Consider the following 25,073-nt stretch of genomic DNA (forward strand, 5'->3'; position numbering starts at 1 on the left):
ACTTAAAATAAAAATATCAATAATAATTTTCTGATTTATTTATTTCTTTTTTTAGCTACAAACTTATCTTATAAGTTACTTTAATAGTCTGGCATATGATAATGATTTATAAAACAAACCAAACAATGTAGTAAATAGCATATTTAAATAGCATACTGAATAGACAACCAGTAATTCTGCTGGTTAGAGATATCGAAGGACCTCTAAAATGATCTTTTATGCTCACGGTTGGCCCAACAGCTTAAAAATTAGTTTGTCTACAAAAAAGGTTCCGCTTGATATAAATAAGAAAATTAATTTAACTTAACTTTGCTTCAATCAACATTGTGAAATAAGCATTTATTCCAACTGTAGTAATTAATTCGATATTATGAAACAATAAATTTCTTTAATTTTTTTCATAAAGTTATCAACGATGGAGCAGCCGCTCAGTTTTCAGAGTGTAGATTTAAGCGTGTAGCTTGTAGCTTGATGCAGACACTTCTTGATGAGATTTCAGCTCATCAGCGTTTTGTGTCTGCGAACGTGAACTCGGGACAAGTGTCTGGCGACGGAATATCCGTCCCTGTCCCAATCTCAGACGCAGTCCCAACCTCAGTCTCAGTCGCAGTCTCAGTCTCAGTGTCTACGCCTTGGCGTATTATGATGAATGGGCCAAGTTGACATATGAGGGTTTTAATCGTTATAGAAAACCTACGCATGCGATTCAAGCATTAAACTGAAACAAAAACCAAACACTTTTGGTCCTACAAATCTTAGCAGATACAATAAAAGCTGAAGCTGTTGCTGTTGCTGTTACTTGCTTGCTTGCTTGTTACTGGCCTTGATTAGGGCGTCTCTCACGCTGCCATGTTATCCTGTTGGTGTTCGGCTTTCTCCTTGCTGCGGCATCCTTTTCAACTGGCCGCGCCACATACTTGACTTTGCAACACGTCATGGCCTTAGACGGTGCTGAGCGCCTCATCAAAAGGATAAAACGGCTTTCAACAAGTTTCGCTGCCTTTTGTTAGATGAAATGCCCAAATCGAACAAAGCCTTTGTGCGAGCAAATAACAATAACAATAACAACAACAGCAACCAGTTCAATTCAAAGCGGCAAAAAAGGAAAAGCTGAGCTCTGAGCGCACAAGCAGCGGCAAATGTCAGTCAGCCATTGATTATGATCATCAAATTATTGTGCGCCTATGAGCGAGGCTCCGTCTCTGACTCTGACTCTGACTCCGAGTCTGACTGGGATTGGGTTTGGGATTGGGCACAAAACGCCCCCTTCCGCAACAAATGCTGCCAGGCTGTCGCTGCTGCTACCGCTGATGAAGACAACTTACAACAAGAAATCTATATACATATATAAACACAAAAAAAAAAAAAAAACTGCTGACACAATCGCAGCAATTAAATCGTATGACGCGGCGGCAATGCCAATGCAATCGAAGTCAATCGAAGACGACCAAAAAGACATGGCCAAGATAGAGACAGTGAGGCAGAGGTGAGGGAGTCGGCACAGCTCTCGAGGAGCGGATCTCGACAGCGATAAATGATTTTGGTTGCATCTTTACAACCTTAACAGGTGAGAAAATGCGTTCAACTTCAACTGCAGCAGAATGTTTGTATATATATAGAAATATGTTTGCATGTGTGTGTGTGTGTGTGTGTGTTCATTCATTCATGAGTCCTGCTTCAATTGTCCAGCTTGTTGGGCACTCTTTGGCGCTATGACTGGCCACAAATTAAATGGGCAGCAGCCGGGCAAGTGCAGAGCGGCAAGGGGTAAGGTTCAAGCGAGCAACCAATGATTGTAGTAGAAAAGATCAGATCACAGTCCAGTCTCGTTTCATTCGCTCCAATGGACCATTTATTTGAAACAACACAGCAAGATCTGCATGCCCGATGAGCTCTGCTTTTCAAGTTCCCGTAGATAATTTCACCAATCAATTGAACTGAACTTCCGTTTGGATTGCGTGCCAGCGATAAAAATTGATTTTTAGTATTTTTTTTTTTTTTTGTATAAGGGGGGGTTTTTGTTTTGCGAGGTCGCGTTGCTTTATATGATTTTTGTGAGCTGATTGCTCAATCATTCGCTCTTTAATGTATTTCTGTGCTTTAGAAAATGTTGGCTTATGTAAGTTTTGCGAGGGGTTTTTGAAAACCGTCTTTGTCAACTTTCAATGCTTGCCACAATTGTTTGACCATTTTCAAATTTTAGTATTCCCATACATATAAGATACTAATTTTAATATCTTATTTTTTATTGTTAAACACTTATAAAAGCTAAGTGTGTTTTAGTGCTGTGTTTGTTATTATTTTAATTTTGTTCTTCTGACTGCATTAAAATAAATTATATAAGAACAATCTTCTCCAACTTTTGCAAGACGATTTTTATGACACCAGTGATTTCAATTAATTATTGGAAGTTTTTACAGCAAAGCATTCCTTTGTTTATGCTATTGTATAATTATTGAGCATAAGTGCAAAAGGCGTAATAATAAAAATTCGGCTTGGGCTAGTCTGACTTTGATCCAAGAGTCCATGAGCTAGTTGCTTGAAAAAGTTTCCACGCTTCGCAAGGCTGGCGGCAAATTGGCAGCAATTTATTAATTCACAAAACCAAAATGGCCTGCACAACAAAACAAAAAACAATCATAACATTCAAATGGAAATGAAAATGGAAAATAGACAAAACGCAAATCCTATTTGTCAATTTATTTGCCCAAGTATGCGTGCAACGGGCAACGGGCAACGAGCAACAACAACAACAAACAAACAAAATGTCAATTGCTTAAGCAAATTGCGCATAATTGACTTTTTTTTACCCAATTGCTCAACGGGCATTGTTCAGCTCCTACACGGAGGCCACAGTTATAGCTATTATAGGCTATAGTAGAGATTCCCGCTTAGAACCAGCGACTGCTGCCGTTGCCGCCACCGTCACGGGCCTGGCCCATAAAACTGTCCGCGGCAATGATTTAATTTCCCAAATATGTTTTGGGGGCATAAATCTTGAGTTAGCTGGGCTGCCTGCCACAAGTGTCAACAGACGTTGTAGGTGGGCTCAAAAGAATCTTTGCCGCCGCAGCAGGTTGCATGAGATGCAATGTGGCACCTTTTTACATCTTTTATGGTTTGTTTTCGCTGTCGCTCATTAGTTGGTCCACAAAGGAACGGACTGCGAGAGCATGAGTGAAAGAGAGAGCGAGAGAGAGAAAGAGATACTGAGATAGAGTACATTGTTGCTGGCAGCCACACCTACAGATTTGTGGCTGTGTCGCATTGTGTGTTAAGAGGCACTAACAATTATGGCCCTTTTGTTGCTCAATCTGCCGCAACACTTGTGCGGCATTGTCCTGTTTCATAATTTCCACCTAAAAGGATTTCACAGTTCACAGGCATTATGAATGCGATTGTCTATATATATATATATATAAATATATGTGTGTGCGTGTGTGTGTGTGTGTGGTGTCCATAGATAATCCCATTGGCATTATAATGAGCCGCTTTTGTGTGACTCTAAGCACTTATGTCATTGCCAAAGCCACCCAGTGCTGGCCAACTTGTTCTCCTCTGACCAAAGACACGCAAGAGCCCGCCGAATGCCAGCTGGAGAGTGGGGCGGCCAAGAGCTGAGTGGGGCTGAAAGTGTCGCCATGTTGGCGTATTTGAAACGGAAGCGTTACCCAAAAATACGAAAAGACGAAAAGAAATACTTGTTGTTGTTTTTGAGGCAAGTTAACAAATATACACACCATACACACACACACACACACACACACATGGCGTGTTGCGTGGCGGCAAAATTGGCCCCTATCATTATAGCTGTCGTCTTAGCTACAATTTTTATTTTTTTTTTTTTTGGTTTTTGAATTGGGCAGCAACTTTGTCTGGCGGATGCGCTTCCAGACGCCGCTAGACACCAGCTCAGCAGCTCAGCAGCCACGCTCTCTCACAGATTTCTAGGCCCAAACAACAAAAAAAATGTTGCATGTAGTTTTTGTTATTTTTTTTTATGTTTTGAGTGGGGGTTACTCGAAAAGAAAAAAATTGATTTACGACTTCCGCTGGTAATGAAAATTCACTTCAAGCCATTTTTTGAGCTACTTCATTTTGTTGCTCGGACCACTCGAATTTCAGTGTTTGGTTTTATAGACTCATTTAAGGCGATTATTTAGCAATTTTTAACGTTTGCCATACAAAATTTATGACAACAATGGAACATTCTGTGAAAGAGCCTTAGGGGGGTGGGTCGGGGGTTTTTTTTGATGGGGAGGAAGAACGCGAAGCTTGCAGATTTAAGGCAGCATCTCAACGCCAGCATCGGCTCCAGTTAGTGGCGAAATTTATGGGGCAGAAAGTGAATCATTTAAGTTAATGACTTTCAAACGTGATTGCCCGTTGTTGCTTTTTGATGCCTGATCGACTTGGACACGTTTTCTCAACCAACAGCCAGAATCTCCGAAACCGTCTGCAGCTGGATGATGCTGTTGCTGTTGCTGCTGTTGACGCACTGGCCAAGACAAGTAGCTCAGTGATTGATAATCCGTTGATTGAATTATGAGCGCAACTCTAATTTGGCCAGACTTTGCTGTGTCTGTGTGTGAGTGTGTGTGTGTGTGTGTTGGTGAGTTGGTGTGTCGGTGTGTCTGCCAAGAGTCTAGGCAATACTAGTTTGTACCATCTAAATGTTGGCCCGATCAATTCGGATTTGAGCCCTTTAGCGCTTTTGGCGGCAATTCAAACTAAGACTTAACCAAGTCCAAGAAATTGGCAAATTAGCTTTTGGCAGTCGGCACAACTTGAAACGTTAAAACGTTGCCGGCCAAAAGAGCTGCTCTTGCTGTTGTTATTGCTGATATGCTCTATCAAAAGGTATAACACTTTTCAGTCATCGCAACTACCCATCAATAAACGAATTTTGTATGAAAAAATATGGGTAATATATCTTCCAAACAGCTCTAACATAAAACAATCTGCCGAAAATTAACTAAGTGTTATATGTTAACAAATTTTATAAATTGAATCCTTTTAAATTGAATCGTTTGTATTCAAACTCTGCAGGATCAGTCGAAACGTCTTTTACGATCGGCTAACAATTTTTAGCTGTTAAAGATATTTTGACCAAATCTCAGAAATAATAAATATGTATTCAATTTTCTCCGTGTAATTAAACTTATCCCAATAGAACTGCAAATTATTAATCTTAAAAACTTGATGTAATGATGAAAGCAACTTGTTCATTTTGTAGTTTGGAAAGTTATATTCTAAAATAAATGTAGAAAATTTATAAAAACGGTAAATGTAATCAATGACCAAGCAACAACACAATTTGCACCTAGAAGAATTTTGGTAAATTATTTTGAAATATTGCCTCAAATTTTCTGATTTTGATTTTGATTGAGCTTCCAGATGAATAGTTAAAAAGAAAGCTTAATCACTTTATCATTATTAATCTAGTAACTTAGTAGCTTACTGTGATGGACAAGTGAGTATCAAAATGGCTTGCATAAGAAAAATCTGACGAAGATTGAGTTCTCGTTTAAGAGCAGCGCTGTGTGGCCAAGATAACAGGCATATCTACATATAATTGATATATGTATCCAAAGGGTATTCAATTCTCGGCAGCTCAAAGAAATCTGCTTATTTTTTATTGTTGATGCTTTTGTTGTTTTTATTGTTGTTGTTCTTATGACTGATGAGCGGCTCCACGTCTGCGTCTGCTTCTGAGCCTGTCTATGCGTGCCAAAATGCCAATGGCGTTTTAATTTGAAGTCACATTTGGCCGTCAGCTGCTGCTCCAACTATCTTGTTTTTTGTTTTTTATTATTTAACATTTATGAGCTGCCGCATTTTGTATATATATATATATAATATATTTCTTTTATAATGTTCAAGTTTGCCCGGCAGTTTTTTGTTGCTGCTTTTATTCGTTTATTTGGCTTTTCCGGGAGAACGAGAAACCAACGGAGAAGTTGATCAATTTTTGAGGCAGCATTTTCGACACTTGTTGCACAGGCTACCTGCTGGCCAAGTTAAGCAAAACTGGATTAAGTCCCTTTTCCTTCTTTTATTTTATATTTTTGTGTTTTTGCCGGACGGTAATCCGCCTTCGTGTAATTGCGCGCAGACATGGCGCCAGTCAGTCAAGGGCTGACCATTGTCATTGGCATTGCACCGGCTAATAGGATCAGCAATGCTCTCTCTATCCTGATCCTGGCGTGAAATCCGCAAATGTTGTTTACCTTTTGCAAAAAGGGGTGCGCACAGCCAGCCCAATACCCTCAGTTCAGGCGTCAAGTGCAGTTACCAATTCCCTCTCTCTACCTTTGTGTGAGTGTGTGTATGTGTTTGTTTTGGCCAACTGCTGATTGTTGCCTTTGTTTTTACAGTGCCAGCTCGAGCGACACCCACAGCAGCAGCAGCAGAAGCAGCAGCTCGAACTTTTTGCTTGTACTTGTACTTATTCTTGTTTTTATTTTTGGTTCATATGCTGTTGCTGTTGCTGCTACTGCCTGTGCCGTTGCTTCTTCTTCTTCTGCCACTACCTCGTCTTCATCTTCATCTTCATCTTCATCTTGTTCTTGGCCATGAGTCAACAAAAAAAGTTCGCATCGATGGGAAAATTGTGCAAACAATAAACCGCAGAAAACAGGCACATCGAAAGCTCTCAAGCCAAATCAAGATATAACCGACAAAGCACAAACACACACAAGCATATAAATATATGTTTGTATCTACATATAAATACACTTACACACATATATCTACATCTACCCTATAGCCATTATTATATTTCACTCGATAGTAATTATTGCTACCGTTTAATTGTGCGCATTGCGATTTTGTGGGACGCCGTCGATGATTTTTCACACGCATTTGTCTGCCGCTGTCGCCCCGCATCCCCTGCCCCTGCCACTGCCATTGCCCCTGCCACCGCGTGGCCACAGTTGGCACATCAATGACGTAGGCTGTGAATGCAACCACGTGGCTAATGAAACGGAAATGTTTCACGCACACTGCCCAAAGACGATTGGCACAGAATTCGAAATTTGCATTAAAGTTTCATTGATTACTGCACAACCCCAAAACGAAACTTGGTCTTTACGGCCAAAGCTAAAGCACTTGCTCGCATTTTTTAACTCAAACAACTTTGCGCCATAATTTGCATATAGAACTTATTTTCAAACGCGCCCACGACAATCGATTTACCTATATTATTCGTCTAGCCGGAAGGTAATACTCGCACCTGTCCAAGCCCTGTAATCATTTTCAGCAGCTGCTTGGGCTACACATATATAAAAGAAAACTCAGAGGAAAACCACTGCAATATATACTAAATAAAATTTAAGTTCCGTTAGATTGGATTTAATCATAGAGTGCATCACTGCAAAAGTGATTTCAAATGTAAATTATTAAAATATAAATACATTTTTGCAATGGATAATCTCCATATAGAGTAAGCCCAGAGAACTTTATATATTTTCTAGAAAACCCATTCCAAAATAATTATATTTTTAAATATGAGAATGAATAGTATTTATTCAAGGGTTTTCATCTGATCTACTGTTGATGTTTATTTCTCTTTATAATTACATAGAAATATATCATATTAGAATCTACATATTAAAGTAAATCTAAAACTTTGAAGAATATTTATTAAGTTCATAAACTTAAGTCCAGCATACTTTTTTAAAAAGGTCCGTTGAATAAATATTTACATTATTCTAACACGTATTGTTTTGAATACATAGTTATATTTTTATCGGTAAGTAATCAGGCTTAGTTACAAATCTTTTCATCTTAATTTTCTATTACAACTAATTGTTGAATAGTCAATATTTTATTATTATGAGTCACATATAAATTAAGTTTATGTATATGCACATCTATTTAGATTACTTATGCTTATGCCCAATGCTCTGAGCTATTTTCTTCTATAATACTTATCTCACATCTGTGCATAAAAACTGTTTTCGTTTACATTTGTCGAGTCATCGCGGGTGCTAAATAAAAAGTGCAACCAACTCGCGGTCGCAGGTAATTACCTGTGCGAACCTTATAACTAGTAGACATACTGAGAAGAGGCAACAGCAACAGCAACAGTAACAACAACAACAATAACACAAACACGATATATGTGAGAGCCCGGCAGTGTTACAGTAAACACTTGCTGTAAGTTGACTATCAACTGGTTACTACTGAACTGACATTTTCACCTTGTTAATTATGCGCACGGTCATGCAAATCGAAGTGGCTAAATGAAGTGTCCACTCAAAGTTGCATTGTCAGCGATGTCGAGCATTGGACGCTGGACGACGCGCCGGCATGATGATCTCTTAATTGCATAGCATGAGTGAAAACTGCCAACTGGAGATGCTCTGCTCTGCTCTGCAGCCTGCTCTGACTCCAAGCTCAACAGATGTCTGGTACTGTAAGTGATGGATGAGCAGCTGAATTTTCGCAGGCGTTGCCAATAGATGGATAGACCTACTTGAGTGGACGCCATTGCCAAAAATTGCTGACCAGTCCGACCTGATCCAGATCCAGATCCTGGTGACAGGTGTATACGTAGCGATTACGAGATGTGTGTGTGTGTGTGTGTGTTCAAGTGTGGACATTGTAGTTGTAGGCGTTGATAGCAATACCAGCACTACAGCACCGTCCATTATGCATCAGCCATAACAATCGCTGGCCACTCAGTGACATGTTCCTGGGCATCGGAGCCGACGCAGCCCATAATGCAGGCATATTTACATCAGCAGTAATATGCATAACATAACACTGCAATTAATAAGTGATGTATACACTCACCACGATCATCAACACAATAAAATTTGTAGCAACCATCATCAGCCAACAAACGCGCTTCTTGGCAACCAATCCGGACAACAAATAACAGCATCACAGCATCCCAACCAGTCCAAATGGTCGGCTATTTGCTGGCCGCGTAATTTGGATGTGTAGCGGCTTCCATGACATAGGCGTTCCCAGCATTCACCATATTGGCTACGCATCCACCAGCAGCCAGCCTAGCTCCGTTTGCAAGTCCTGCTGCATTAGCAACAAATCTCTGAGCTAACTGGCAATCCAGCCATCAACTCAATCTCAGTTCTCAATCTTAATTCTCAATCTCAAATCTCTGTCTATCTGAGTATAATAAGTAAGTCAGTTAGACAAGATAATAATAAGTTTATTGGCGTTATGTAACTAATGGCAAATATTACAGAAATAAAATTTGAATTCATCAGATTCGTTTCAAAAAATCATATATTTTTATTATAACTATTGATATACCCCATTGCATTTTCTAAATACAATCACTCAGAAAGATATCAATCTTAAATCATTTTTATTCCTATTGATGACAACCAATTGTTTGCGGTTGTCGTAATTATTATAAAATAAATTTTAAAGTAAGAACGATTGTGTGATTTAAATTATTTGTTGACCCAATATAATAACACACATATCTAGTAATAATGATCCTTCGATCGATTGTTCCAATTGCAGCCTTATAATACAGTGCACCATTTACCAAGTTTCTAGTTTCAAGTTGTAATGCATTTGAATCTGAGCGCCCAAATAACAGAACTGGAATATTTCGTTGGAATATTTCGTGTGAGCTCAATTTTGTGTTGTACTTTCGTTAAGTGTGGAGTTGTTTTTATGGAACCGTTGCACAGCAGCTCCACATCCAGAAGACTAGTTTGATATTTAGGCTGCAATTTTCGCTCAAAACGATATCATTAAACTACTGGAAACTGGTAAGCCCTTGCAGATGATCTTATTTCTTTGTCGTTTTGTGTGTACCGCATTAGAAAAGATGTTTTTTTTTTCGATATCAAAAGTTGCCAATATGTGAGAGCCATCTGGTGACACATATGAGAAACTCACCACATGGAATTTCACTCTAATACAATTTTAATGTAGTTATAATTATTTTACTTTTAGTTATAAATTTGATATTCCAAATTGGTCATTAGCAATAGTGTCTTCGTGTGGGCTTAAATCGTCCATATTCTCCGTTCTCAGTAGGTGGCACTTTTGCACCACTGTTCACCACATCTATACTCTCTTTATCACTCGCCTTGAGTGCCTCCGCATTGCTGAAGCAATGTTTCCCATTCAGCCGTCGACGACGAGCATATTTCATGAATGCCTCCTCGCCATACCGATGATAGCTATCGCAGTAAATCTGAGCCACACGATTAAAGTCGATGTTCTGCCTGCCCGCATACCAGCTGAAAGCCTTTTGCCAACGATCCTTCGACGCGCCATCCTTGTTGGCCACCAGACGATGGTACTTCAACTGATCCGTAGTTATCACATCGAGTGGCATGGTAAAAAAAAAACTAGTGAATGTATATTTGCTCTATTTTTCGTTATAATGTTACTTTTATTATAATGAGAACATAATTTATTCTCTACTACTGATGACTTTGAACGGCCTACCTGATTTGCAATAAATTGAGGAACAATTAATAATGTTTTTAGAATAATAAAGCTTTATTGACGCATTTAATAATTTATCTTAATAACTTTAACAGCCATTAACGTATTTTGATTGCACTATACAAATCGAGTGACAAGCTTGATTAGATATATATAAATTTCTATACACAGAAATACATAATTCTATCTACAATATAGACATGCATATTACAATCATTATGATTTGGTAAAATACGTAATGATTTCACCTCTGAGACGCTTATTTGAAGTCCATAATAGATGAAAAATATATCGACCATTAGGTAGTACCGATATCAAATTACTTACATGCTGAACTGGCAGCTTTTCCAAGAAATGGTGAGACTAAAAAAGTCAGACCAAATATATATTTAAATTCGGATTAACACACAAAAAGCACTCACCTCAGTAAATGGACACGTGTGATTGAAATTTGTGTAATCCTCAAAAATGGAGAATATAAAGTTGGCTATTGGATTTCGTCGATCTCTCATGAATCTGCAGAGCTCCACAGAACCATTGAATCGTTCAAAGACATGTTGGTTGTCTCGCTTCGAAAGCTTGAATGTAACCTGTTAAACAATAAATAATTAGACGAGGAGACAAATGAAATTTAAACGCTTGTACCAACGCATAAGTAATCGGTAACTCATAAATTTGGGCCCTTATAGACATATACTTGTAACTGCGATTCACAGATCTGAGAACGCACTTTTCAAAAGTGATAAAATTTGGATCCCGGACTAAGCATTTTACATTGTTGAACTCGACTTCGGCATATATCTAGAAGAAAAGTTTAAAAAAATAGGAATGTTTCAGTCGAACCTTACCGATTGCGTAATACAAATGGCAAATGACAGTAAGATGCAAAGTTTTCGCAATTATAGATCGGTTATCGGTTCACTTTTGACTGACGAGTCCATAACCATTCATGCGTACATTACCTTCGTTATCTGAGTATAAGAAGTAAATCAGTTCTAAGAGAAATTTATAAATTGTTGACTTACTCCAATAAGAGTGATTATTCCAAACATTATGGAAATGCGTTGTAAAATCATCAGAAGGCCGTTTCAAAAAATCTTCTGTTTTGTTGTAGCTCTTGATCTGAACTGCGCCAGTAAAAACATTGCTTTATTTGCCTGATTGCAGTTTCATTTTATTTTCACGTAATCTCAAATTAGTATTATTTGCGTTGAATACCAATTATTAACCAATTATTTTCGTATTATTGAGAAAAACCAAAAACAAATAAAACTGATATTTTAATCACGTCGAAATTTATATACCTTTGCTGAACTAAATAAAATAAACTAAAGTACACTATGAATAATAACTTTATATGAAAACTGTAGTTCCGATGGAAGCTATAGAAGTCCAATTTAAAAAATAATACCTCACATATACAGGGACTTTAATATCGATAACTTAGTAAACAATTAGTTTTTCGTATAAGATTTTTTCAATCGAACGATTGGTTCAATGGCATCGATATTGTACAGTGATCCGAGTTTCATCCGTATAACTTAAAAACTAATTTTACGAAAAGCTTAAAAAATGTGCTGAGTTTGAATCTGAACTGCCAAACAAAGCTCTTATTAAGTGTGGTCAAATTATGAGCTCAACTTTGAATAATACGCTCGTCAAGTATAGAGTTATTTTTATGGATCCGTTGCACAACAGTTCCACTTCCAGAACACCAGATGGTTAATATCGATATTTCATGATTGCCTCCTCGCCATACCGACTATAGCTATCGCAGTAAATCTGAGCCACACGATTAAAGTCGATGTTCTGCCTGCCCGGACACCAGCTGAATGTCTTTTGCCAACGATCCTTTGACGCGCCATCCTTGTTGGCCACCAGACGGTGGTACTTCAACTGATCCGCAGTTATCACATCGAGTGGCATGATAAAAAAAACTAGTGAATGTATATTTGATCTATTTTTCGTTATAATTCTATCGACAACCTTGATAATATATACACATATATACATATACATATTACAAACATTATGATTTGGTTATATACACCATGATTTCACCTTTGAGGCGGTTATCTGAAGTCCATAATAGATGAAAAATATATCGACCATTAGGCAGTATCGATAACACATTACTCACATGCTGAACTGGCAGCTTTTCCAAGATATAGTGAGACTAAAAACGTCAGACCAAATATATATTTTAATTCGGATTAACACACAAAAAGCACTCACCTCAGTAAAGGGGCACGTGTGATTGAAAGTTGCGTAATCCTCAAAAACGGAGAATAAAAAGCTGGCTACTGGATTTTGTCGATCTCTCATGAATCTGCAGAGTTCCACAGAACTATTGAATCGTTCAAAGACATGTTGGTTGTCTCGCTTCGAAAGCTTGAATGTAATCTGTTAAACAATAAATAATTAGACGAGGAGACAAATGAAACTTAAACGCTTGTACCAACGCATATGTAATCGGTAACTCATAAATTTGGGCCCTTATAGACATATATTTGTAACTGCGATTCACAGATCTGAAAGCGCACATTTCAAAGTTGATAAAATTTGGATCCCGGGCTAAGCATTTTATATTGTTGAACTCGACTTCGGCATATATCTAGAAGAAAAGTTTAAAAAAATAAGAATGTTTCAGTCGAACGTTACCGATTGCGTAATACAAATGGCAAATTACAGTTAGATTCAAAGTTATTGCAATTATAGATCGGTTATCGGTTCACTTTTGACTGACGAGTCCATAACCATTCATGCGTACATTACCTTCGTTATCTGAGTATAAGAAGTAAATCAGTTCTAAGAGAAATTTATAAATTGTTGACTTACTCCAATAAGAGTGATTATTCCAAACATTATGGAAATGCGTTGTAAAATCATCAGAAGGCCGTTTCAAAAAATTTTCTGTTTTGTTGTAGCTCTTGATCTGAACTGCGCCAGTAAAAACATTGCTTTATTTGCCTGATTGCAATTTCACTTTATTTTCAATAAACCACAAATTAGTATTATTTGCGTACATTACCAATTATTAACCAATTATTTTCGTATTATTGGAGAAAACCAAAAACAAATAAAACTGAAATTTTAATCACGTTGAAATTTATACACCTTTGCTGAAATTAACAAAAATAAAGTAAAGTAAATTATGAATAATAACTTTATATAATAACTGTAGTTCCGATGGAAGCTATAGAAGTCTAATTTAAAAAATAATACCTCACATATACAGGGACTTTAATATCGATAACTTAGTAAACAACAAGTTTTTCGCATAAGATTTATTTCATTCGAACGTTTCTATGGCATTGATATTGTACAGTGATCCGATTCGGCCGGCTCCGACATACATATGTATTTTCAGCAGCAAAACAAAAGCAAGCCAAGTTTCATCCGTATAACTTCAAAATTAATTTTACGAAAAGCTTAAAAAATGTGCTGAGTTTGAATCTGAACTGCCAAACAAAGCTCTTAGTGTGGTCAAATGATGAGCACAACTTTGAATAATACGCTCGTCAAGTGTGGAGTTCTTTTTATGGATCCGTTGCACAACAGTTCCACTTCCAGAACACCAGATGGTTTATATCGATAGTTATGACTATCGTATAGTAGGCCACCACTGCACAGCTGATATTTTGGCGGCAATTTTTATTCAAAACAAGTTAAATACACAATCAAAGCCCAGTGATTAAATTAAAGCCATTATGCACGACTCTGTAGATGAGGTAATAAAAACGCGTCGATTTTTAAAGGAGCGACTGCAGCGTGACTACACCACACTGCGTGGATACCAAGCGGAGCGCTCCAATGTGCGCCAACTGCTGCGGCGCACAGCAGAAATGGGTGAATCGAATTCCCTGCTTTTGATTGGACCCCGTGGGGCTGGAAAAACGACAGTAATACAATATACATAACAGCCTCCGATTTGCTGACTAATACTTTGCATTGCAGCTCATAAATGCCGTTCTCACGGATTTGCTGGAAAACAAATCATTTGTGGACAACACGCTCATCGTACACCTCGATGGAAATTTGCATACGGACGATCGCTTGGCTCTCAAATCAATTACGGTGCAAATGCGACTTGAGAATGCAGCCGATGGTAAAGTGTTTGGTTCCTTTGCCGAGAATCTCGCCTTTCTGCTGCAGTGCCTCAAGGCGGGCGATAAGAAGTCCAAGAGCGTGGTGTTCGTGCTCGAGGAATTCGATCTCTTCTGTACACATCACAATCAAACACTGCTCTACAATCTCTTTGATGTCTCACAGTCGGCTCAGGCGCCAATCTGTGTGCTGGGCGTAACTTGTCGCCTGGACGTCATTGAGCTACTCGAAAAACGAGTCAAATCGCGATTCTCTCATAGGTATGATTTCAATTCCTCAATCAATTCTTGCAGCAGGCACCCAATAGAACATCTACGACCATTTGCGGACTATATACTTTATGGTCATATTTTAGAGATAAGTTGAGATAATCATGTCATTTATCCATGTCCATCTGTACAACTGGCTGTTTCTAACCAAACTAGTCCTTCAGTTTGAAAACTATCTTGATCGCCGTGGTATAGATTAGAGTATTCAGTCCTCGGCAGAATAGCTTGCTGTTTCTTGTTATAATAACATGTCTGTTTATTTCGTTTGCAGACAGGTGTTTCTGTTTCCCAGTGCCCATAAATTTGAGGAGTATGCAGGACTCTTTCAGCAACTGATGAGCATACCCAGCAGCAAAGATCTGAAGTCTGCTGCTGATCGCGTTGACAGCCTAGAGCTACTTAAATCGGATGCGTTCACCTTCCAGCGAAATCATTTTGACGGTGTTGAGTATAATTTTGATAAGAGATATGCCGAGAACTGGAACAAACAGATTGCTATGATTATCAAGACACCAGCAGCACAGAAAACTCTGCAAATGCTTTACGATTTCGATATAAGCGAGGCATTTCTGAAGAACTTTATATATCGGCTCGTGGCACAGCTAAAGCCCGATGCTCCACACATTACAGGCGAGCAACTTACAATGCTGGCCGCCCAATACGAGTCTGATGATAAAGTTGAGCTGCTCTGCGGACTCTCTGTGCTCGAACTGTGTCTCATCATTGCGATAAAGCATCATTCGAGCATCTACGACAGGGATCCGTTCAACTTTGAAATCATATTTGCGCGCTTCACGAAGTTCGCCAAGGTGTCCACAACGATGCAGGGCGTGGAACGTGCTATTGTACTCAAAGCCTTCGAGCATTTGCGCATTGTGGAGCTCATCATGCCGCTTTCGAGCAGCGGTTTGGGCAAGGTGCAGAAGGAGTTCGAAATGCACAAAATGGCTCTAACATATGGACAAATACAGCAAGCGGTTCAACGCTATCAAGCACTCCCCACGGAGGTGGCGCAATGGGCGCAGAGTTCGTTAATCTGATGTTGGCTATCATTCCTTAAATTTAAACCTTATTTATTTCATTATTTAAATACACTTATCGACCAACGTCTGTAAGCTTTCTCAATTGTGGTTAGTTTTAAGTTATGCAACTGGGTCAATTGTGCTCATGATCGATAATGCAAATACTCGGAGCAGCTGCTACCCGCATTCGTCTAAGCAGTTAATCTCTGGCATGTGGGTCGAAGTTTTATATAAATTCTTACTAATTGACATATGCCTGTCACAGTACGACGGCAACATGAATTCTGCCACTATCCTGTTGTTTGCTGTGCTGCTTCTCGCTGAGCTGTGGTGCCCTGGCCAGGCCGATGAGAGTCCCGGCTTCTTTCTGAAGATCACCAAGAATGTGCCACGACTAGGCAAGCGCAGCGAAGGTTTCCCCATGAAGAATATGAAGACCATACCACGCATTGGTCGCAGCGATCCAAAACAAGTAAGCAGACCACACTTTGCCAGCAATTCTATTTCTAAAATCGATGTATTTCAGGCTTCTGTTACTTCCTTACTGGCCTGGCTATGGAATATGGACATGGACTTGACTCAGCCGCAGTTGAGCAAGCGTCGTCTTGGCAACAACAATGGCGTCGCCAATGTGGAGCGGGAACTGAACGTTGTGCAGCCGGTAAACTCGAATACGCTGCTGGAGCTATTGAATCGAAATGCTATTCCCAGCGAGCATGTCAAGTTCGTGCATTGGAAGGACTTTGATCGTGCACTGCAGGCCGACGCGGAGTTGTATGCAAAAGTTATACACCTGGGACGCGATCCGGATCAGCGATTAAAGCATGATCTCAGCTTTAGCAGCTATGTTCCTATCTTTGGCTCTGACGTTGATGGGCAAGGCAACGATTTCATGCTGTATAACAAGGACGATAGGGATTTGTATACCAGTTCAGGTCGTTTTGATAGCAACTTTATGCAATATAATCGCTTGTAAGAGTAACTTGTACTTGTAACTTTCAAATATGCTATGTACATTTTGTCTAATGTCAGTCTTTGTGACTTTGTGTGCGCAATGGTTAAAATAAAGTCAGGATTAAACCAGATATTAAACGTCTTACTTTTTAAGCACCCCATTGCATTAGTATGATTAAGAAATGCGAGAGCAGCTGCTGCCTGACAGATTGCAATGCATTAAGGAATATAACTGATTAACGGTTTTCGGTGGCTTTTCATATAATCGATTGATATTTGTCTTCATCTGTGTCAATAATTTAGCGGTCGTTGCTGGTGACTGTACCTATCGAGCCCCCCATAAAGACTTGTTAAAATACAATTGATGTTTAAAAATATTGTTTCCATAATAAATTGCAGTGCATTGACTTGTATGAATTTCAAATGAATTAATTTACGCACTCAATATGAAATATGAAATGTAATCTTTGGATAATTAGCAATAATGCGTATTCATAAGGTACTGAAACAGGTTTCCGTAATCCAAATACCCCAAAAGTCTTTATGTGGCACAAATACAAAGTTATTTGTGTGTTTGTTGGTAGTTCTTTGGTCATTCTTTACTTATCAATTAATTCAATTTCACGAAAATTATAGTTCAAACAGAAACGGAGGTCCGGCTGGCGCCATATGCTATATGTTTTTATTAGGTTTAATTAGCAATTGATTGTTAAACATTTCGCATTTTGTTTTGACAGCATACAACAGAAGCTTATGAATTGCAATTTTTAATAAGTGACATCAAATATGCATTCTTTTTAATTGGTTGTATATAATATACATATATATATATATATATATATATATATATACATATATTCATTCTGAAGCTCAACTGCTTTTGATTAGGCACGAGATCAGACCTAATGTTGCGATGCCTATAGACTTGACTTTGAAATTTTTGCAATGTATTTGCTTTTGTTTTATTCAATTTCTATTTTAACTGCAAGCGTGTAGAACAAGTTTGCCGTGTGCGTGTGTGTGTGTGTGTGTCTGTGAGTTTTGTCTAATACGAGAGTTAGAGCTAGAGAGGATATCACCAGTTCGTGCTCTCTGAGCCTCTTCCACTACTCACTGCTCTCAGTTGGAGCTGAGCGCGTGTCTGAATGGAGTATGTAACACATACACGATGGAACGTCTGTGTGTTTGTTGGCAAAATACGATAGATCGTCGTGACACGCGCTCATCGCCAATTTAGCCGTGCTCAGAGCTTAAATACGTGTGCGTTGCTGGCTGTTGCTTCATTTGAAGACGAGTCGCAGTCGCAGAAGCAGACAAAGCCGGCAATTTATCCAATTGTATGTGTGAGCGCGTATGCGTGTATATGTGAGGAATTTTAACTGTGGGCGTGAAACGTGAAACGAGCTTTTGCGTTTTAAGCTGAGACACAACAAACAAAAATAAAAAAAGACACAAAAAAATAAACGCAAAATCAAATAAAACGAAATTAGTAAAGCTTGTTGTTAACTTAAATTTAATCAAGTGCGAAAACAAAGAGCACAATTTCAAGCCAAGCCAGTTGACAAAAGAAAGTTAGTTTTTGGCTTTTGGTGTTAATTTCAAATGGGCCAACAAAGCGTTTTCTAATTGAGTCAAAATAGAAAGTCTGGCAACGCGCCACAACGTTAACGTTAACGGTGTGCAATTGACACAGGTGACCGGTTGGATCTTAGGTAATCAAGCAACCTTTGCCATAATACAACGACAACCACAACAGCAACAACAACAACAAACATGACGAACGCTGCGAGACTAATCTTGGCCAGCTGCCTGATCAGCGCCATGGTTATCCAAATGAGCTCAGCATCGTCAATACCAATTTGGGAGTTTTTGTCGCGTAACGAAAAGGCAAGTTGAAACATATATCAATTTATTTATACATATGCATTTACCACAGCGAATAGTCGGCAAATCGAACGTAAACCCCAAGCTAGGCTTGGCATTCATATTCCCGCTCATCACGCTTACCCCCCACGTACGCTCCAGTTACAATGACAATGGGGCTGTGCACTCGTCCTTGGCATTGAGAATCAGCTAAAAGTAGCACAGTTTTTCGCACATTTACGTACATAATTATCAATATTTTGATGAGATCTGCATTTTGATATTTTGATAACATGTCAATGAACATCATAAATACTTAGAAATGCCTGAATACTCATGCATATTTCTGCACATAATTAGTCGTTGTTGATATTTGTAAGTCTTAACTGCGCTTTTTGTTATATCTATCGTTTTGAATTGAATAAATGAATATACTGAATATGCATGGACAGCAGACATTAATGCCGAACATCGGTGAGCGGTATTTGAGTCTCATTTGCATAACTGTATCGCAGTCGTAGCCAACAGCCAAATAATAGTTAGCTGATTCACAACTGAACAATGAATACTCAAGAAAATAGCAAAAAATCAAACAAGAGAAGCTGTTGCCACTTTACTACAGTTATGTATTCACATAGTTGATATGAATATATAAATCAGTTGAGGAACATTGGTGTTTGCCATCCTTGGCATAAATATGAAAATCAGATACCTGAACTTGACATTGTCAACTTTAACAATCGTAACACTTCGGTAAATCGTTGTCTCAAATGGTTTCAATCCTTCGGAAGCGACATGTATACAATACAAAATGTTTTGTGTTTTATTAAATACCGGCTCAGCCGGTCCATATTGTAGTTAACTCTTATCGATTGGTAAAACGGTCTTCGCGACCGAGCCTACTATTTATTTTCAAGTGTTTGCATGTTGCAAATACATTCCCAAATATGTATGACTAAAGACACGCGCAAACAGGCTTCATTTAATGTGGGTTTCATCAGAAAAGCTCGAGACTTTTATGGAAGACTCCAAGAAGCGGAAATTTAGAAAGGCCACTGACCAGAAACTTAAAGCTAGCTAGTGTAAATTAGCCAAAAGCTTAAACACAAAAAATATAGATAGAGAATATTTATTTATATTTGACTGGCGAGTAGCAGAGTTTACTAAGAGTCTGTTTATATTACAAAAAAGATAAGCGAGGCTTTCAAGCTATGTAAATTATTAAGTTCAGAATCAATGTGAAATTAAGAAATAAAGATTTCTGCTTAAAAAAGATGTGAAAAATAATTGAATTAAAGAATAAGATGGGTTGACAATGGACTGCAAGAAACAGTTTCAATTTTCTTCACAGTGTACAATAGATCATTTAGGTCTGAATATATAGACTCCCCAAATAGATAAAGATAATATAAACTTTTTTAACTAAGAACCAGTCCTCATAGCTAAGCATACGAATTGAAATTGAGCGTTTCCCTGCACCATTAACTAAATGCTTTTCACCGACTCTTTTAGAGCTACTTGAACACTGCCATAAATGGCTACAACAATTTCCCAGCATAATGAAAAGCAATTATCAAATGTGAACAATAAAACCAAATGAGCTGCACTGTGGCCAGCGGAGCGCAACGATGGCAACAAGACAAATCGTTAAATTTCGTTTATGATAAACAAAACAAGAAGGAAAAAAACAACAGCTCTTTTCATTTACATGTACAATTGCTTTAGAGTGCGACGAGCGGGGATTGTACATAATAATAAAAAATACAAACAAACCAAAAACAAAAAAAAAAAAAAAAAGAAGAAATATTTAAAAAAAGCTTTTCACTTTTTTGCGCAACAAAGCGTGACATCAAAGGCGCCTGCGCAAAGTCTTTGGGCTTCGGACTCGGATTCGGACACCAATGTGGCATCTATTTTTTTAATGTTGGCAGTTCGGTGCTCGTTACACGCTCGTAAACAGTTAATGAACTCTACGGCCAGTCAAAATGTTGTAAAGTAAAATGCTTCACATACATACATACTTTACATACATATATTCATATTCGTGTATTATTAATGATCGTCAGGCAGGGCGAGATTCTCATTTCGTTTAGTTGACAGCCACATCCTACATAGAAATGTATAAATGTGTGTGAATTTTGGCAGCGCATCAATTTTAACAGAACTGCGAACTGCGCCTTAAAAAAAACCCCCCACAGCTTTGTTATTGTTATTCCATTCTAAGCCACTTATATAATAGTTAGAAGAGAACAATAGCAACAAAGTTGCTTTTGTAATGCGATACTGTACGTTTGTATGTACGTTTGTATGTATATAAGCATGTATGCATGTGTATTGTACATCCGGTACCCGCATATATACATATAAATAAATGAGAAAATAATTTCCAAAAGCTAATTAATTGCAAAAGTTCGAATTCTAAAGCGCAATTCGCAAAACGAAAACGAAACAACAAATAAACAGAGAAGAGGGCAACACAAAAATGTGTTTGAAACTGCTAATTGAACTTAAAAATTACACGCAGAGGCTAAAGCTTATTTTATTTTACTGAATGAACTTATTTATTTATATTTTAAGGAATTTAAGTAAGCTAGATAGTATTATAATTATTTATATAAATTAAATAGATTTATTTATAGAACTGTGTACAGGGTATTGTCTCGTCCAGCTAGGTTAGACTGCAGCACCCTTTTTTTAAATTAACATTTTGTTTACCGTTGCCCGCATGCCTCATCGCATCTCTAGCGCTTTCGATTTTCGATTGCAAAAACAAGCAGACAGTCCAATGATTGAACAATGTTATTGTTGTTTTTCATTTTACTGTTTTTTCTTTATATCTTTTTTTTTGGTTTTTTGCCCTTAATGCTTAGGGGCAAACGCGTTTGGCCGGTTTTGTCCCGAACTTTAATAAATAAATTATGTTCGCATTACTTTTTTACGTAAAAACAATATTTATATATATTATATATAAGCAAAAATGCAGCATCGTCATCATTATATTATTATGAACGCTGAACTTATCCAATGATAATGGCAATCATGTTGAGCAGGTCTGTGCATGTATTTATATACATACATTATATGAATGTATCTGTTTTTTGGTCTGTGCCCCAAACGTCGTTTCTCTTTAAATTTTTGTTGAAATTTTTACCCTTTTTACGTGTTTTTCTGTTTTTTTTTTTGTCGATCGTTTCATAATATGTACTGCGCAGATCAGCAGGTTATTGAACCAGACATAACATAATAAAGTTCACCAACAAAAAAATACTTTGCGTTTTTTATAACACTTTAGTTCCGGGCTTGCACCAAATTGTCGATAATTTATGATTTCAATAATTAGAATCGTTGTTTACTTAATCTTTTTTACAAAAACTTGGAATTTCCTCGAGCTGTCATTCATTATTACTTATTAGCAAGCGCAGATACTTTATTATTTTTAGAATAACTCATAAGCATAATTATTCATTTTAAGGTCAAGTACGATTCTAACAAAACTTGCTCAACAGTTGTAAATTATCAAGTTGTTTTGCCTCTTTATTTTTACACATTTCTCAGCTTTCCCACACAAAATCATATATGCATATTTGCATTCTAAAATTTCAATTATAAATCCGAGTGTGTTTTGTTCTCTTAATTAATTGCAATTGATGTCAGGTTGTTAATCATTTAGAGAGCTGCTAATAAATTACAATAAGCCAGACAATCGGCAAGTGCGATCTCAGTCATTTGCCGGCTTTAATAAAGTTAAGATCTGCTTACATATATGTACATATACATACTATATTATGTATGTGACTTTGACAACACCCGCCATAATTTATTGTGGTGCTTTATTTTTTGGCAAACATTTTATTTATTTTTTAATTCTGGCTAAATATTTGTGTCAGGGACTGGACCATAAAAAAGGCTTACCAATCAGATAACGCATTATATTAAATTTGCTGACGATCACATGTAGACTTATACATGTACATATATATATATATGTATGTAAATATACGTATATACAGCCTACACGTACAAATATCATCAATTTGTACAAATTGTGCTGGGTAAATTGAGTAATTTGTGTTGCACACGAATTGCTTTACAATACAAACAACATTTGGCTTTAGAGTAGTAGCTGTAGTGTACATACATATATATTTTGGTCTCAAATTGCATTTTACAGTTTGCACACGTTTTGTGGTCAATAAACATATGCGCCACAGGTTGTTGCCATTGTTGTTGGGGTCTTAACGGTAATTTGTAATTTGAGACAGCGTTTTGTGTATATCGGGCATGATCGTTATGCAAACAGCGTTAAATTGTAAAACTCGCAATCAGAGCCAAGAAGTGAAGTCGAAGTTTGAAAACCAAATGCAAATCTAACCAGATCAAGGTGCGATATATAACCGAACCGAAGACATTGGGTATACAAACATATACCATATATTAAAGTATGTGACACACAAAAATTTCTACAGACTGCTACAGACTTTCTTTGTTTGCATTTCAAATTCACAACAAAAAAAACCCCAACTGCCAATAAAGAAGAAATGCCGGATTTGGGAACTTCTACATTTGATTATCATAAAGTGTCTCCTTTGATTAGTATGGCTGTCGCGTAGCTTTACGTCAGCGCATCTTGAGCATGTGTCATCCGGCGTAGAATGTTCTGTCGTAAAAACAAAAACAAAAACAACAGTTGAAAACAACGCTTCGCTGAGCACAAAGAATGGCAGCAAATTAAACACAAATAGCAGATAGATAGACTTGGGGCATGCGCTGCTTTGGCTGCTGAACCGTAGAGAAAACACATAACAAAAAAAAAACTGGAGCACAGTTGCGGGCACAACCCTTCGGCCCACTCCCCCTACATTTGTCGTCCACTCCCATTTTTAGCGGATTGCTCAACGCGACATACTTTTGAAATGCATTTCATTTGAGCGCATCACTCACACGCACTGTTGCCGCTGTCAGTTGCCTAACACTGTCTCTAATCTATCTCTAATTTCGCCTCTCTCTCTCTCTGCTTCTCTCTTTCTCGATCTCTTGCAGATGTCTTACCTATACTCGACGTTCGCGCAGTTGGTTAGCGTGCACTGCAAGACGACAGTGGGCGGCGGCCTGCCAGTGAACCAATGCAAGCACAATCTGCTCAGCTATGGCTATGAGAAATTGCAGACATTCTCCGATGCGCAGCTGGAGGCACTCGATCCATATCAGCGCGATGCCAATGAGCTCAGTGAGTATTGCACATATGCACATTGTACACACACCAATATTTATGAGTAGCGATCCCAGTCTCAGTCCCAGAAAGCAGAAGCGTGGGAATCCACTATTAACTTCCGCATGCGATAATATGCTAGTGCATCATAAGCAGCAAGCGAAACGTGTTTTCAACTTTTAACCCATATGAGCGCATATGAGCGATAAGAGTACGTGATTTTGATTGTTTACCATCTTTTTCCGCAGTCTGGTCATCGATTATGCGGGATCATCCCAGCGCAACGCTGATAACCACACGCAAGCCAACGCAGCCAGTGCCGACACCACCAGCCTCCTCGCTTATCATACTCACCCATCAGCAGCAGCAACAAAATCCGCTCTTCGAGAGCGCTAGCGAGCATAAACACAATTATGCCATGGATATGGACATGGCCTATGGCTATGGCAGCGAACAGACACCGCCAGCAGCAGCTCATCAATCGAGTGATTTGCCCGTTGCTGCCCCCCTCACTGCGGAGCCACCGCAAAGGTATCTGAGTGGACCGCTAGTGATGCGCCTGCGTCCGGATGGCACACCTGTCGACGAGGATAAGCATCGGCCGCTGCCGCGTGACGATGACCTGGAATCGTATCGGCTGGCCAACAGCGGCAATCTGCCGCGTCCCAACAGACACCGCAAGATAGCCACGATCAGTGCACTGAAGCAGCAACACTTTGCGGCCATTGCACTGCAGCGGGAGCTGCAGCCACCACATCTGCAACAGGTGCGACGCCAATACCGTCAGACGCAGTCACAGCCGTTGATCAGCGCCGGCTATTACTACGGCAAAGGGCAGGCGTAAACTGTCCAATGGGTTCCATATTTACTCTTCAGTAGATCCTAGTTAGATTTAAGCATAATGATTGAGTGTGTCGTGTGCCTGAGAGTTAAATTGAATGGAGGAGAGTTTTGAATGTGATATTTTTTGGTCGTGCATGAGGAATCTTTTTGTTTAACTGTATAAATGGTTTCGATGCACTTGAGCTTTAATTGAATTTTGTATATGTACAATTTATATAACAACGTTTAAGTTTTCTATAATTTTATTTATTTCTGTGCATTAGCTTTAAGTTGAAATAGAGATTCTTACAAAATAAAATACATATTTCATATTTTTATTGAAAAAGTTAAATTTAAAACGAGTTAAATTTGATTATAATTGGTTAT

General features: G+C 38.3%; 6 protein-coding genes across 6 annotated transcripts; 3 read left to right on the forward strand and 3 right to left on the reverse strand.

The window, feature by feature from the left end:
• Window positions 1-9,881: 9,881 nt before the first annotated feature.
• On the reverse strand, window positions 9,882-10,369 carry LOC6559542. Its single transcript, XM_001986705.2, has one exon. The coding sequence runs from the start codon at window positions 10,325-10,327 to the stop codon at window positions 9,968-9,970; it is 360 nt and encodes a 119-aa protein (XP_001986741.1). The 5' UTR covers window positions 10,328-10,369; the 3' UTR covers window positions 9,882-9,967.
• A 287-nt stretch (window positions 10,370-10,656) lies between these two features.
• Window positions 10,657-11,191, reverse strand: LOC122322624. The gene is made up of 3 exons (XM_043215588.1): window positions 11,086-11,191; window positions 10,863-11,030; window positions 10,657-10,803 (listed from the first exon to the last, which is right to left on the reverse strand). The coding sequence occupies exons 1-3, from the start codon at window positions 11,131-11,133 to the stop codon at window positions 10,657-10,659; spliced, it is 363 nt and encodes a 120-aa protein (XP_043071523.1). The 5' UTR covers window positions 11,134-11,191.
• A 1,190-nt stretch (window positions 11,192-12,381) lies between these two features.
• LOC116805117 lies at window positions 12,382-13,501 on the reverse strand. Its single transcript, XM_043216360.1, has 7 exons — window positions 13,467-13,501; window positions 13,279-13,410; window positions 13,216-13,224; window positions 12,899-13,054; window positions 12,676-12,843; window positions 12,581-12,616; window positions 12,382-12,516 (listed from the first exon to the last, which is right to left on the reverse strand). The coding sequence occupies exons 2-7, from the start codon at window positions 13,327-13,329 to the stop codon at window positions 12,481-12,483; spliced, it is 456 nt and encodes a 151-aa protein (XP_043072295.1). The 5' UTR covers window positions 13,330-13,410; window positions 13,467-13,501; the 3' UTR covers window positions 12,382-12,480.
• A 273-nt stretch (window positions 13,502-13,774) lies between these two features.
• On the forward strand, window positions 13,775-15,931 carry LOC6560425 (origin recognition complex subunit 4). The gene is made up of 3 exons (XM_001986708.2): window positions 13,775-14,342; window positions 14,398-14,807; window positions 15,088-15,931. Exons 1-3 carry the CDS (start codon window positions 14,151-14,153, stop codon window positions 15,854-15,856), a joined length of 1,371 nt encoding a protein of 456 aa, XP_001986744.1. The 5' UTR covers window positions 13,775-14,150; the 3' UTR covers window positions 15,857-15,931.
• Window positions 15,932-15,938: 7 nt separating this feature from the next.
• LOC6560426 lies at window positions 15,939-16,913 on the forward strand. Its single transcript, XM_001986709.2, has 2 exons — window positions 15,939-16,310; window positions 16,365-16,913. The coding sequence occupies exons 1-2, from the start codon at window positions 15,984-15,986 to the stop codon at window positions 16,812-16,814; spliced, it is 777 nt and encodes a 258-aa protein (XP_001986745.2). The 5' UTR covers window positions 15,939-15,983; the 3' UTR covers window positions 16,815-16,913.
• Window positions 16,914-18,071: 1,158 nt separating this feature from the next.
• LOC6561257 (rhythmically expressed gene 5 protein) lies at window positions 18,072-25,038 on the forward strand. The gene is made up of 3 exons (XM_001986710.2): window positions 18,072-18,679; window positions 23,696-23,882; window positions 24,113-25,038. Exons 1-3 carry the CDS (start codon window positions 18,566-18,568, stop codon window positions 24,706-24,708), a joined length of 897 nt encoding a protein of 298 aa, XP_001986746.1. The 5' UTR covers window positions 18,072-18,565; the 3' UTR covers window positions 24,709-25,038.
• The last annotated feature ends 35 nt before the right edge of the window (window positions 25,039-25,073 follow it).

Source organism: Drosophila grimshawi, unplaced genomic scaffold, assembly GCF_018153295.1.
Source record: "Drosophila grimshawi isolate 15287-2541.00 unplaced genomic scaffold, ASM1815329v1 contig_1367, whole genome shotgun sequence".
NCBI classification, from domain to species: Eukaryota; Metazoa; Arthropoda; class Insecta; order Diptera; family Drosophilidae; genus Drosophila; species Drosophila grimshawi.

Excerpts from the sequence above, each read along its gene's own strand:
- LOC116805117 (XM_043216360.1), bottom strand. The coding sequence starts at position 13,329 with ATGATTTTACAACGCATTTCCATAATGTTTGGAATAATCACTCTTATT. Across the intron at positions 12,844-12,898 it reads TACCGATTACATATGCGTTG|ATTACATTCAAGCTTTCGAA; the intron begins GTACAAGCGTTT and ends ATTGTTTAACAG. Across the intron at positions 12,617-12,675 it reads ACACGTGCCCCTTTACTGAG|TCTCACTATATCTTGGAAAA; the intron begins GTGAGTGCTTTT and ends TGACGTTTTTAG.
- LOC122322624 (XM_043215588.1), bottom strand. The coding sequence starts at position 11,133 with ATGTCTATAAGGGCCCAAATTTATGAGTTACCGATTACTTATGCGTTG. Across the intron at positions 11,031-11,085 it reads TACCGATTACTTATGCGTTG|GTTACATTCAAGCTTTCGAA; the intron begins GTACAAGCGTTT and ends ATTGTTTAACAG. Across the intron at positions 10,804-10,862 it reads ACACGTGTCCATTTACTGAG|TCTCACCATTTCTTGGAAAA; the intron begins GTGAGTGCTTTT and ends TGACTTTTTTAG.
- LOC6561257 (XM_001986710.2), top strand. The coding sequence starts at position 18,566 with ATGACGAACGCTGCGAGACTAATCTTGGCCAGCTGCCTGATCAGCGCC. Across the intron at positions 18,680-23,695 it reads TTTTGTCGCGTAACGAAAAG|ATGTCTTACCTATACTCGAC; the intron begins GCAAGTTGAAAC and ends GATCTCTTGCAG. Across the intron at positions 23,883-24,112 it reads GCGCGATGCCAATGAGCTCA|TCTGGTCATCGATTATGCGG; the intron begins GTGAGTATTGCA and ends CTTTTTCCGCAG.
- LOC6559542 (XM_001986705.2), bottom strand. The coding sequence starts at position 10,327 with ATGCCACTCGATGTGATAACTACGGATCAGTTGAAGTACCATCGTCTG.
- LOC6560426 (XM_001986709.2), top strand. The coding sequence starts at position 15,984 with ATGATCGATAATGCAAATACTCGGAGCAGCTGCTACCCGCATTCGTCT. Across the intron at positions 16,311-16,364 it reads GTCGCAGCGATCCAAAACAA|GCTTCTGTTACTTCCTTACT; the intron begins GTAAGCAGACCA and ends GATGTATTTCAG.
- LOC6560425 (XM_001986708.2), top strand. The coding sequence starts at position 14,151 with ATGCACGACTCTGTAGATGAGGTAATAAAAACGCGTCGATTTTTAAAG. Across the intron at positions 14,343-14,397 it reads GTGGGGCTGGAAAAACGACA|CTCATAAATGCCGTTCTCAC; the intron begins GTAATACAATAT and ends TTTGCATTGCAG. Across the intron at positions 14,808-15,087 it reads AAATCGCGATTCTCTCATAG|ACAGGTGTTTCTGTTTCCCA; the intron begins GTATGATTTCAA and ends TTTCGTTTGCAG.